The 13,726-nt window shown below is 54.1% G+C and overlaps 1 protein-coding gene across 3 annotated transcripts in view; it reads right to left on the bottom strand.

The window, feature by feature from the left end:
• Positions 1-2,397: 2,397 nt before the first annotated feature.
• Positions 2,398-13,726, bottom strand: part of AGPAT1 (1-acylglycerol-3-phosphate O-acyltransferase 1) — a 64,612-nt gene continuing 53,283 nt past the window's right edge. For all 3 annotated transcript variants that reach the window (XM_077331212.1, XM_077331211.1, XM_077331210.1), the window contains 6 exons: positions 12,857-13,046; positions 9,788-9,921; positions 8,260-8,435; positions 6,611-6,706; positions 6,082-6,154; positions 2,398-4,475 (listed from right to left, as the gene is read on the bottom strand). In XM_077331212.1, coding sequence (XP_077187327.1) covers positions 4,333-4,475; positions 6,082-6,154; positions 6,611-6,706; positions 8,260-8,435; positions 9,788-9,921; positions 12,857-13,041 — 807 coding nt within the window. In that variant the 5' untranslated portion in view covers positions 13,042-13,046 and the 3' untranslated portion in view covers positions 2,398-4,332. The remainder of the gene's footprint in view (positions 4,476-6,081; positions 6,155-6,610; positions 6,707-8,259; positions 8,436-9,787; positions 9,922-12,856; positions 13,047-13,726) is intronic.

Here is a 13,726-nt window from a genome sequence, read left to right as displayed (position 1 = left end):
CACCGTGCTGTTGTGGGTTATTTTAGGAATGCTGCTTGGCCGAGAAAACGAGCCGCTGTTCTCCTGGCTTCGTGACGGGGGAGCGTGCTGCCATGTTCCCGATGCTCACGCCACCTTTTGAGAGGGCCAGGGAAGAGGGCCCCGCCAGTAGGCCCTGCGGCCCCAAGGCTGCCACGCACAGCGCTGTGAGGGAAACCTGTGCGGCTCCTCTGTTAAAAATAGCATCAAATCCATGAGGAGGGAGGAAGGAAGGAAGGAAGGAAGGAAGGAAGGAAGGAAGGAAGGAAGGAAGGAAGGAAGGAAGGAAGGAAGGAAGGAAGGAAGGAAGGAGAAGGAAGGAAGGAAGGAGGGAAGGAAGGAAGGAAGGAAGGAAGGAGGGAAGGAAGGAAGGAAGGAAGGAAAGAAGGAAGGAAGGAAGGAAGGGAGGAAGGGAGGAGGAAGGGAAGAAGGAAGGAAGGAAGGAAGGAAGGAAGGAAGGAAGGAAGGAAGGAAGGAAGGAAGGAAGGAAGGAAGGAAGGAAGGGGCCTTTTAAAATAGAGGGCAAGGTTTGATTACAGTAAATCTGAGTGGGGAAGCCAGTTATGATAAATCCAGACGGACGGCAGCGTTAGTTTGTCTCCATCTTTGGAGATTTTTAAACAGAGGCTGGATAGCCATCTGACGGAGAGGCTGATTCCGTGAAGGCTCAAGGGGGTGGCAGGTTACAGTGGATGAGCAAGAGGGTTGTGAGTGTCCTGCATAGTACAGGGGGTTGGACTAGATGACCCAGGAGGTCCCTTCCAACTAGGATTCTATGTCCGTCCGCCCTGCCCGGCCACTGGTGGGGGAAGGGGAGTAGAGTTGCAACATGCAGCTTGGGAACCTCCTGGAGGCTTGGGGGAGGAAAGGGATCCCAGTGGGGTTCAAAGCCACAGACTCCACCTCCCCCCAAGCAGCGTTGCTCCAGAGGAATTGCTCCCTGCAGTCTGGAGAGGAGGTGTAATGGTCCCATCTGGAGACCCCACCCCAGAGTGATTCATGGCATTTCCTCCCCGGCCACATTTTTTGTTATTTTAAGGATGTTGTAGGACCTTTGCTCTTCTCGACCCCTTGTGGAAACATGACAGCGATGTCCTTGCTCAGAACAGCAGCGGTTCCGGTGCAAGACCAGGCATCTTGCCCCAAACCACCACCCAGCCAAACACCATCTGCTGAACACAAAGCCTGTCTTTGCCAGGGACTCGGAAACACCGTTTTGGTTTTTAACGGAGCCTGTGACAGACTGGCACACTTGGATAGGAGGGCTGTGTTTCACCCCAGAGGGTGTTGTGGGAAGGGGAGGGACCTCTCTGGCCCAAAGGCTGGGCAGCCACCTCTAGGTTTGCATTAAATCCCTACAAGGCCCTTCCGACCCCCAGTCTGTGTTTTTTAGTCCAGGGACAGGCGGCCATGAAGCAGCCTGTGTGAAACCAGAGGTCCCCCTTTTTGAGCCTGAAGGAGAGCCGGTTTGATGCCAGTGCCAACGTGGCAGGGTGGTTAAGAATGGCAGCCTCTAATCGGGAGAACTGGGCATGATTCCCCCACTCCTCCTCCATATGCAGCCAACGGATGACCTTGGGCCACTCCCAGTTCTCTTGGGGAGAGGAAAGGGAAGGCATAAGCCACTCGGAGACTCCCTCAGGTAGTACGAAAAACCCGCTCTTCTTCTCTGGAATTCCCACACTGTGCCGGGAGCCAGCCACAAGATGGCTGACACAAAATGGCTGCAGCAGGAGGCCGACTGAACCACAAAATGGCTGCCGAATCTTACTTTTGGTCATACAGCGAATCTCCTGGTTGCTTCAGCAGCAGCTGCCAGGACAGGACATTAAAAATAAAAAATCTTAACATCCAATCAAACAGCCAACAGGTGGGGCCTCTGCCCAATCAGATGCCATGCTGGGCAGAGGCCCCACCTACTTTCTGAGATCACTTGGCGGTCACTGGTGAAAGCCCCCCCCCCCTGGCACAAATGTTAGCAGGCTGCTTTCTAAAACGACCGGGAAAGAAGTTGGTGGGTGCCACCCTTTAAAAAAACAACTAACCCCCAAACCCCTCCCGTATCTTCCCCAGGGTGGAGCTGACCAGTGGGGGCTCGTGGGAATTGTAGTTCATGAACACCTGGAGGACCGCAGGTTGAGTACCCCTGCTATATCCGATGGGGTGCTGCGTGGTGTCACACATCCACGGCCCTGAAACGCAAACTGATGCCGCAGGGGAAGGAGAACTCCAAACTGCCCCGCAAGCTGGCAGAACGGATGGAGATTCATTTTTAAAGTTTCCTCTGCCTTCACCCACAGGGATGGGAAGCGCACGGGCATGACGACCCCGCCCCCGTGTTCCCGCTGGCAGAACAAGAGGCGATGCGGCAGACGGGGCTCGTTTGAGGGGCTTTATTAAAAGCAGGGAGGTCCTGGGAACACGGGCTGGAGAGGCCCCCTTCGGTCGTCCTCCGGCCACCACAGTCCCCCCCCCTTTCCCCCAAGGCAAGGCGTCTCCCTTCAGTGGCGGGAGGGCAGGCGAGTGGGTCTCGGGCTGAGGAGTGGACAGAGATATTCTGGAGAGAAGGGGGGGAAACACCACACACACACACAAAAGATTCCCAAAGGCAGAAGAGGGGCAGAGAGTAGTCCCCTCTGCCCCAAACAACAGGGAATGATTTGGCAAAAAACCAAGCCCCCCTCCCCTCCAATCTATGAATAAATCCACTTTTCCCATTTGCCAAGCACTTCATCTGCTGGAGACCCCACCTTGCTCTCTTCTGCCTCCTCCTTCTGCCCTGGTGGAACTTCTACAAATCCAGCATCAGTTCTTTCCCTCCCCAAATCTCTCTCCTCTCCTTTCTCTCTACAACCACAAGATGGGGGGGTACCCTCCCCTCTCTGACCCCCTGCCTGTTATGGACCCTCCCCAAAGGACCCCCTACCCCAGCAGGCTCCATCCAAGCCTTCCCCTTTCCCTTTGTGCCCTCCCACCGCTTTTGGCTTCTTGCCCTCCCGAGAGACCTGCTTTGCCTTGGCATCTGCCGAAAAAACGACAGGGATTAAGGCCACCTTCCTTGGCTCAGAGATTCCAGTGCATGTCCTCCCCCCACCCCACATTTCTGCTGGAGGGAGGTTCCTGTATTAATTCACCCCACACAGCCCTCGGGTTAAGAAGAACGGAAGGGGGAAATAGGAGGGTTATTCTTCAACACTGAGAAAGGAATTCGGGGGGGGGGGCGTGAAAGCTGTATTCCCTTTCGCCCCTTGCCACGGCCGGCTCTCCCCAAAAGCGGAACGGCCCGAGACTTACCTCTCAAACAGAATGCAAACCGAGCAAGCCACACGATCTCGGCCCCCTCCCCAAACACGCACGCACGCACACGCAAAGCGCTCCTTCTTGCTCCCTCTCACCTGTTCAGGTGAAAGTACGGAGCCAAGTGCATACCCCTCCCGCCCACGACCCCCCCCCCATGGTTCTCCTCCGGCGAGGGAAACGGTCCCGTCCGTGGTTCCTTTTCCGCTTTATTGGCGCCTCCGTTCAGTCCAAGGAGGTCATCTTCGGGCAAAACACCCCACTGGCCGATGCGGGAGATCAGAACAGGTCAAGTTTGCGGCTTCCTTCTCATGCGGAGTCAGGAACGGGTCCCTCGGGAGGAGGGTGGGGTGGACCGAGGCCAACGGGGCTGTTTCTTCAGATTTCCTTCATGAGAAGCTGGGATAGCTCAGTCCTGGACCATCCGTCTCCTGGACGTCCAGGGGGCTCAAGCTAGCCTTCAACCCACATCCTCCTCGTATCAGTCTCCCCCTGTGCTTCCACCCATTTGAATTCGGAGGGTGGGGGTGGGGGAGTTACTTCATATAATGCCTGCAATCCAGTTCATGAGAGTGCCCCCCCCCATGCGGGGACTGGAGTGGTTGAGTCCATTGAAGTCCGAGTGGAACGGTTCACAGCAACAAAACAAGGAGTGGCGGGGGGGGGACTGTACCACGTACCCTGGGGTGCAGGAGGGGGGAAAGGGCGGGGGAGAATAGGCTGCAATTTCGGTTCTGAACTGACGGTGGAAACAGGCATGGCTGGGATCAACTCTGCCTAGGCGGCTCCTTGTGGGTGTGGCCAAGTTAAGCCCCGCCCGCCACGCAAAACACTGTTGCCGCTCCGTCCCCTCCGTGCTCGGTGGCAGCACGGCTTTGACGCTCCTGGTCCCGTTGCTGGGAACAAGCTCCGCCTCCTTCCATTCTGGCCCCGCCTCCATGGCTCCTCGCGGGCATAAGCAGCTCCCAGTCCCTACCCTGGAGCTCCCTAGGGCCGGAGAGTTGGGGGAGAAGGGGGTCACTGTGGGGCACCCAGCTCCCCTGACAGCCCCTCAAAGGCAACAAGCATGGCCTGGCGCACGCGGTCCGTCAGGGCCGGCACATGGTCGGCGCTCAGCCCCCGCGTGGCCATGGGAGGCAAGACCTGGACCGTGCAGCGCCCTGCAACAGAGAAGACGGACAGGGGGGGAGCGGCAGGGAGGGAACGCAGGGGTGGGCGAGGGGATGGGGGACAGGGATTCATCAGGAAGGCAGGCGGGAACAAGCGGGGAGGAGAAAAAAAACACAAATGGCATTAGGACAGAGATGGCAAGAGGCGCGGGAGAAGAAGGAATGCCCCATCATCCCTTCCACTTTGGCAGAACTAAATAGCCTTTAAGATGTCCCTAAGAGAACTCTGTCCCACCAGGAGGTCCAGAACTCACTTCCAGAGGAGCAAAAAGAACACGGCTGAAGAAATGAGCTTGGGCTGATTAAAAGATCGTGGCAGAATCCATTTTTGCCAGTCCTTAAAAGACGCCGCTGGCTGGACTCCTGTCTCATTTTGCTGCCCATGGACTAAGGAGAATTAGGAAGGGCTTCATAACAGCTACTCTTCTGGTGCCACCTCCTGGCGGGGGACGGACCCTCCAGCCTAGCGGTCCCCAACCTTTCTCAGGTCAGGGACCGCCTCCGGAGCGAGGGAAGAGTCAACAGCCCGGGTGCTGCGAAAACGTGCACGCGCAATTGCCGCGCATGCGTGTTTTCACCACCAGGTGGCGCTAACGCGCATGCGCAGCAACTGCGAGTGCATGGTTTCGCCACTAGGGGGTGCTAGCGCGCATGCGCGGCAACAGCGCGCATGCGTGTTTGCGTCACCGCCATGCCGGCGGCTGCGCCTGCCTCTTCCCTTCCTTCTTGCTGCCGGCGGGGGAAGGCAGGCGTGGCTGGCGGCGGCCCGGTACCGTGGCCTTTGCGGGCCCGCAGACCGGGGGTTGATGACCCCTGCTCCAGCCATTTGAAAAGTGGACGGGGCGAGGGTGGAGTGGCCTGAAGACACACCGAGCCTCCTCAATGAAGAGATACTTTAAGGCAGCATTGCAGAAGAGGAAAAAGGATCACGGCGACAGAATCTGACTCACATCAGGCGCAGTAGATTCCTGCCTCCCCCAGTCATGTCAAGGAGAATGAAGGGGCTTTTACATGTTAGGCCTTGATTACACAGGGAGGGGGACCAGAACTTCCTGTGGGGCTTTTTGCTTAGGGAAATTAGGGATGTGCGCCTCGGCTTGGCCACCTTGGCGATCACCGAAACCTGATTATAATCTCCATGATCGCCTAATGGAAACTGACCACTTGGAAACTCAGTTGATCGTCTTCCGCTCCACGTACTTCCGAAGACGGAACTTACTGGAAGGGGAAATATACCGGATGCCTTTCTTTTGCCTGTCCTTTTGATGAATTGATGATGGATTTTCTATAGAGCCACATATAGAGTTATGACTCACGTGTGCTTCTTGAGGGACTCCTTTTGAAGATGTACTTAGTACGGAGCCTTTGAATCTACCACAATAATCATTTTTTTCCGGTTTTGCAATACCGTCTTAAGGATCTTCGTCTTGGGTGGGTGTGTCCCGTCCATTCCAGCTACCTGGTGTGGGTGCTGCTTCTTAGCATTTTCATACTGAATGTTTTATTTGATTTTGTCTATTTGATTTTGCCTCCTTACCACCTCCGGGGGTCTGGCCAGGTTGGAGTTTTAAAACGAGGCCGGAAAAATGGGACTCACCTGTAGCAAAGCGCCTCTCCTTCTTACTGTAGAAATCCCGATAGGATGACATCACAATTGGGATGACGGGGACCTGTGGGGGAATCACAGAATCATAGAGTTGGACGGGACCTCATGGGTCATCTAGTCCAACCCCCTGCATTATGCAGGACACTCCCAATCCTATCGCTCATCCAGTGTAACCTGCCACCCCCTTGAACCTTCACAGAACCAGCCTCTCTGTCAGATGGCTCTCCAGCCTCTGCTTAAAAATCTCCAAAGATGGAGAACCCACCACCTCCCGAGGAAGCCTGTTCCACTGAGGAACCTCTCTAACTGTCAGGAACTTCTTCCGGATGTTTAGATGGAATTTCTTTTGAATTCCGTAGTTCGGCCACCCCTCGCCTAAACTGACAAACCACAATGTACTGCACAGCCAAGAAAGGGAGACACCCCACAGGCCTGCAAAGGGGTGATGTCTGAGCGCGGACCGAGTTGCCAAGACAGAGCAGAGGGAATGCAGAGAAGTGGGTGGAGCCACGTCACTTACCTGGGCTTGCACGGCCAAGTGGAAGGCGCCCCGCTTGAAGGGCAGCATGGAGCCACTGTGATTCCTAGTGCCTTCTGGGAACACCCAGACCCGAACCTGCAAGGAAGAGGCCAGGGGAGGAGTCATTTCTTGCTGCCCTCGACAATCAAGGTCACAGCCATTGATCAGGAGTCCCTCCAGAGGGTAGCTTTGGAAGGGGAGATGACGGCAGTGCCTCGCCAAACCAGAAACTCTTACACTGCCTGCTCCAGATTCCCCTGGATAAGGGTCACAAATGCTGGAGGTTGTTCCTAGGGCGGGTGGGGGAAGTGGAGAACTCTCCCACATGGCTGGAGGTAACTCTGCACATGCTCAGAAGCACACTCAACACCATCAGCAGAGGCATCCCATTGAAATGGCTGATCCTGCGTTGAGCAGGGGGTTGGACTAGATGACCTGTATGGCCCCTTCCAACTCTATGATTCTATGATTCTAATCATAGTCCCGCTGTGTACCACATTGGTCAGATCGCACCTGGAGTCTTCTGTGCCATTCTGGAGGCCTCCTTTGTTGATCCTTGGGTCTCTCCTGAGGGCCACATCGTGGTCCAGCTATAGCTTCCTCCTCTATTAACCCTAGTCTTGATGCTACCTTGACGAAGCCAGACATGAAGAGCTTGTTCTCGCATACCTGGACCACCTCAGAATCTATGTGGGGGTCCCATGGATACTTTTGAGCAGGGGTAGTCAAGCTGCGGCCCTCCAGATGTCTATGGACTACAATTCCCATGAGCCCCTGCCCGCATTTGCTGGCAGGGGCTCATGGGAATTGTAGTCCATAGACATCTGGAGGCCCACAGTTTGACTACCCCTGATTTTGAGTGTGTCCTCCTGGACCTGCCCACAGTTAAACTCTTGGAAAGAGGGCACAGCGATTCTCCTTCCGAGGTGATGCATCCTCTCCTAAAAACATTCTCTCTGTCCCCTAGATATATTCTGAGATGGTTCAGCCCAACAGCAGGACAGCACTGTAAATTCAGCATGGACATGGCCTCAGCCTCTGAATCACAGAGCCAAGAGGCCACCCCAGGGGAAGGCCTCTGTTTCCTCCTCTTGACTCTCCAGAAGAACTGGTGGGCCACTGTGAGACAGGATGGACCTCTGGTCTCCTCCCGCAGGGTTCTCCTTCTGCTCTTACAAAAGGGATACAGAGAGATTCAGGTCTATCACTGGCTACGAGCTCTGGTGACTGAGGGGAACCTCCACGTTCAGAGGCACTAAACCCCTGAATCCGAGAAACAGGAGGCAGCTTTGGGGGTCGGGACTTGGGCTCCATGCCCTCTATGGTGTTGGCCCTCCAGAGGAATTGGCTGGCCACTGTGTGTGGCCACATGCTGGACTAGATGGTCTGACCCAGCAGGGCTCTTGAAGAGGAATCTTGAAGAGGAATCTTGTTCTTGAAGAGGAATCTTGAAGAGGAATCTTGTTCTTGAAGAGGAATCTTAAGCTGAGCCACATTCCGCGGGCTCCTCTCTCTCTCTCCTCCTCTTGGGCACCCCATCCATGCTTGCTCTGCCCCCCCATTGCTCCCCCATCGCTTTCCCCCCCACACCTCTGCCTTCCTTCTAGATCTCCCGGGACCCTTTGCTCCTCCCACCCCGTGGGACTCACGTCCTCGCGCAGCATCGTGTGGGCGGCCTCGGACATGACGCTGATGGCGTCGTCCGTCTTCTTGCGGTTGATGAAGATGATGCCGCCCAGCCAGCATGCTAAGCCCACCGTGCCCATGTACATTAGCTCCTTCTTGGCGATCGGCACGCACCGGTCCGGAAGCACCTCCATCATCCCTGCGGAGGAAAGAGAGGGGGTTTGGCTGTTGCTGTGGCTGAGACGGCCCTGCCTGCTTCAGGACAGACCTTCCAGGGAGGGTCTAACCCAAGCTCTTCTCCCCCCTCCCCAACAAGTAGAAGAAGAAGAGTTGGGTTTAATACCTCGCTTTTCACTACCCAAAGGACTCTCAAAGTGGCTTACAATTGCCTTCCCTTCTTCTCCCCACCACAGACCCTGGGAGGTAGGTGGGGCTGAGAGAGCTCTGAAAGAACTGCTCTGTGCAGACAGCTCTAACGGGACTGACTAGCCCAAGGTCATCTGCAAGGGTGGGGAATCAAACCTGACCCTTCAGATTAGAAGCCGCCGGTCTTAACCACTATCCCAAGCTGGCATCTAGGATCAGTAAACAGCTCTCACCCACCACTATTTACGCATTCAACAGCTGTGCTTACCACTATGCCTGTTCCTTCACCCTAGGATGTCTGCCCGATCACCTGGGGTAACTCAAGAAACACTTCCAGGCGACCAAACAAGCACATTTCTTTCTTTCCAAAAGAGGACACTGTCCTTTATTTGGGGCCTTTAGGAAACAGTTTAGGGAACCCAGTGCGCAAAGGGATAGGAAACCCCAACCTAGGTTTTAAAACTGCTGCAGGTTTCACAAAATACAGTAGACAGAAACTATGTAATTTGCACAGGTGCTTGTCAGCATTTCTGAAGACCAACCAGGACTGTGAGCCGATCCTGGTTTCACAGGCTCATTCCAGTTGACATAAATCCCAGTTCTGTGGTACATCGAAAAAGTTCAAGCCCTTGAATGACCACATAATTCAAAAGAAATTCCGTCTAAGCATCCGGAAGAAGTTCCTGACAGTAAGAGCGGTTCCTTAGTGGAACAAGCTTCCTCGGGAGGTGGTGGGTTCTCCACCTTTGGAGATTTTTAAGCAGAGGCTGGAGAGCCATCTGACAGAGAGGCTGATTCTGTGAAGGCTCAAGGGGGTGGCAGGTGACAGTGGATGAGTGATAGGATTGGGAGTGTCCCGCATAATGCAGGGGGTTGGACTAGATGACCCAGGAGGTCCCTTCCAACTCTATGACTCTGATTCTATGACAATCCACTGAGAGAGAGCCAGAGTCCAGCAGCACCTTCAAGACTAACTAAATTCAGGGCAGGGCTCCTCAGCTACGTGAGCAGTGACCCACAAAAGCTGCCCCCCTGCTACAAACCTCCTTAACACTGGACTCTTGCTCTTTTCTGCTGCGACAGACGGGCTAACAGGGCTACCCATCTTGATTTGAGAGGGACGCACACAAACACGCCGGGCATTTTCCGGCCCTCTGGCTTCTTCCTCCTGCAGCCCAGTCATACCTAGCAAGTCCAGCGAGCTCTGGTGATTGGAGACCACCACGTAAGGCTCCTTGATGTTGAAGTTCTCCGTCCCCCGCACGTCAATCTTGATCCCGTACAGGTATTTCACGTGCAGCATCATGGACCGGATAATCCTGGGAACGAGGCGGGAGGGAAAAGAACGCGGTTGGTGCTTGGGCGACGGAACGGATACCACACATTTCACCTGTAGGTGGGGCCTGTCGAGTGGTAACTATAATCCCTTGTGGCCACGATCGTAGAACTTTTTTACAGGTGAGACCCCTCTGAAACACTCTTCGGGCTTGGGGAAACCCCGGAAGGGGCACGATTTTGCAGAGTATGGTTGGGAAGCACATGCTGTGCACCCGCCCACCTTGGGGCCGCTCCCCTTCCCCCACCCATCACTGGCCGTTTGGAGGGAGGGGGTCGGCATGACCCTATATGGCCATATCACCCAATAAACGCTTAACATTTACAAGAGATATATGAAAATGAATTAACTTCCACCCATTCTGGAAAACAAGCCGGAACTCATGGCTGCAGGCCTAGATTCGCCTTGTCGGGTCAGAACTTGGGTGCAGGTTGGATGCTCCCTACGGCTCCAGGAAGGCTACCGGATGTTATGTGCTGTCCCATCCGGGCAGGCCTGGTTCCCCTTCTCCTCCTCCTCCTCCTCTTCTCCCCACTTGAGAAGTTCAAGCGGTTCACAGGAAGCTCCCAAGTCGTTTCTGCTTTGGGATACTTTTGGCATGACCCAAGACCTCCTCCTCCCACATTCCTGGGCTGAGGCCAGACGGCCAGCCGCCCACTCCCAGAAAATGGGTTTCTCTATTGTGGCTGCCAAGGCTTCTGTTACAAACTCCACCCTTCATTAAAAGCCCCGAGCCTGGCCGTTTGGCGAACGGCACGTCACGCTGCGACTTTGTGACCTAGCTGTGGCCAATCGTGGCAGAGCAAGGCCTCCGCTGGCGGATCACAGAGTGATCATCTGAGTGACTATGCCTGTGCCTGAAGGAATCTCGCCGGATCTGGACTAGATCCAAAGTCAGGGCTGCAGCAGATCTCTCTTGACTGTGCTGACAAACGACTGAGCGGTGGCCATCTTAAGTAGGGGTAGTCAACCTGTGGTCCTCCAGATGTCCATGGACTACAATTCCCATGAGCCCCTGCCAGCAAACGCTGGCAGGGGCTCATGGGAATTGCAGTCCATGGACATCTGGAGGACCACAGGTTGATTACCCCTGTTCTTAAGCATTTTACACTTGTCAGAGTGTATGCATGCAACCTGGTGGAATGAGCTCCCGGAAGAGCTACGGGCCGTGCGGGATTTGTCAGCTTTCCGCAGGGACTGCAAGACGGAGCTCTTCCGCCAGGCATATGGATGAGGCCAGAGCGGTTCCCGGCGCTGTCAGCTGAGAAGCTCTAGCCGAAACCAACTAAGTCCCTCGTTCCCAGATAGAGAGTGATAAACCCATACTGAACAGAAGTGGAGTGGGTCGTATATTTATTATCCGCCATCCTGATATTGTGTTTTAATTATGTTTTAATGGGTTTTTACGGGATTTTATTGTATTCATGGATTTTGTAAACCGCCGCAAGGCATTTGAGAGTGGCGGTATAAAAATATAAGTATTAGATTTCATATGCTACTACAAAATTCATGAGCTTCCCCGTCCCTTCCCGCCAGCCTAAAGAGACCTTTCACATCCCTTACAGAAGTTGTACAGTTTGTCAACATTCTCTCCCCCCCCTGAATGTTCCTCCATAAGCATTAGGCTGTTTGTGACACCTCAACGATATCTCAGAAGCCAAGACAAAGAGGATGGGCTCTGTGGTCAGATGAATGTTCCATACAAGCACACACCTTCCAAGTTGGGGATGCAAAGAACCAGGCGCTTCACAACCGCCAGCATTGTACAACGTAGGCCTCGTGACTGGTAGCTGCATTACTACAGGGAGCACCTCTGAGTTACTACACAGATCTACTGATATGCAGCAGATTCAGGACAGACAAAAGGAAATACATCTTTACACAGTGAGTGATTTGATGGTCACAAACCACAGAAATGCCTTTGGGTTCATGGGCAAAACAGCTGAGCCACGGGGGCAGCCTGTTCTTGGCCTAGTTGTTTGGGACTTTAGACCAGCTGTAGGAGCAGACTGCCCCTGCAGCTCAGCTGTTTCCAATCTAAACAACTAAGCCAAGGGGGAAGGCTCAGCTGTTTGAGTCTGAAGCAGCCTCACAGCAACAGGCAGCTCTCGTGGCTCAGTTGTTTCCAATCTTTTGGCAGCAGGGATCCTTTGGTTGCTTTTGTAGGGAGGAAAAAGGAGGATTTTTGTTCCCCACGCTCCCATGAACCTCTACAAACTGTCTTAAAAGCTTGCGGGGGTTCATGGCCAGGCTGCAGGGTGCAAACTTCAGTTCACGTACCATAAACCGGCCAAAATTTGTCATGAACAAAGGTTCGTGAGTTGCTTCGTGCCCATCCCTAGTGATGGCCTTGGGCATAGCTTTAAAGGGGGATTAGTGGGATTCATGGAGGATAAGTCTATAATGGCTATGAGCCATGGCTATGGAGGATAAGTCTATAATGGCTATGAGCCATGGCTATGGAGGATAAGTCTATAATGGCTATGAGCCATGGTGGCTAAAGAGAGACTCCAATTCAGAACACGGCTGCCAGGAGGCAACTTCAGGAGAAAAGTGGTGACCTCTATGTCTTGTTGTTGAGCCTCCAGAGGAACTGGTGGGCATTGGCCACTGTGTGAGATAGGATGCTGATCTGACTGTAAGTACCACCAGGTCATCCACATTTCTAGTAAACTACTGGGTCATATCTTCTGCATGAATGTTTCCACACCTTCATGTAAGAACCCTTATTTACAGAACCAAATCTGGTCCTCTCTGCAACACACTGGAGAAAGCAGGAGCAAGTCGTGGGCGAAAGGCTCACGATACACGATCACAACCTGTCCGAGCCAGGAGGAATTGTTTGGGAAGAAGAGACCACGGACAGGCTAGCGGCATCAGCCCGGGGAGGGGGACACAGCCCAGCGCGAGAAACTCACTTCATGTTTTCCACGTTACGCCCGCGAAGCGCGCAGACCGGGATGACGAGAATGGCCAGGAAGAGGATGTAGCCGTTGTAGAAGCTCATCTTACAGAAGTACTTGAAGGTGGCGCTCCACTCATACAGAAGCGGGACCACCACCAGGAACAGGATAAGGAGCCACTGGCCCGGCGAGATCTCCATCGTCCCTGCAAAAGGGAGGGAAAGAAGAGGAGGAAGAGTCAGCTCTGTTGTCAGTCCCACCCGTTCAGTTCTTTAATCAACTTCTTCTTCTCCAAACCTGATCAAAATGCTGTTTCGGTCAAGCGGGAAAGATCTTTGATACAAACCAGGATCTCATGGACGGGTGTTGTTATAACTGCGCTCCAAGGAACTTTAGCAGGGGGTCATGCATGAGAACGCCCTGGCCTAGGTAGCCCAGGCTAGACCAATCTTGTCAGATTCCAAAAGCTAAGGGCCGGCAAATCTGAGCTCTTCCGTCAGGGGTTTGGTTAGGGCCAGGTGGGAATCCTGGGGTATGAGATCGGTTCTGTTCCCCCACCCCACTAGAAGAAGAAGAAGAAGAGTTGGTTCTTATATGCCGCTTTTCCCTACCCGAAGGAGGCTCAAAGCGGCTTATAGTCGCCTTCCCTTTCCTCTCCCCACAAGAGACACCCTGTGAGGTGGGTGAGGCTGAGAGAGCCCTGATATTCCTGCTCGGTCAGAACAGCTTTATCAGTGCTGTGTTGAGCCCAAGGTCACCCAGCTGGTGACCCAGAAGAAGAGGAAGAGTTGGTTCTTATATGCCACTTTTCTCAACCCAAAGGAGTCTCAAAGCGACTTACAGTCACCTTCCCTTCCTCTCCCCACAACAGACACCCTGTGAGGT

The sequence above is a fragment of the Paroedura picta genome, chromosome 3 (genome assembly GCF_049243985.1).
Source record: "Paroedura picta isolate Pp20150507F chromosome 3, Ppicta_v3.0, whole genome shotgun sequence".
In the NCBI taxonomy this organism is placed as follows: Eukaryota; Metazoa; Chordata; class Lepidosauria; order Squamata; family Gekkonidae; genus Paroedura; species Paroedura picta.
This window is presented reverse-complemented; position numbering and strand designations above follow the sequence as displayed.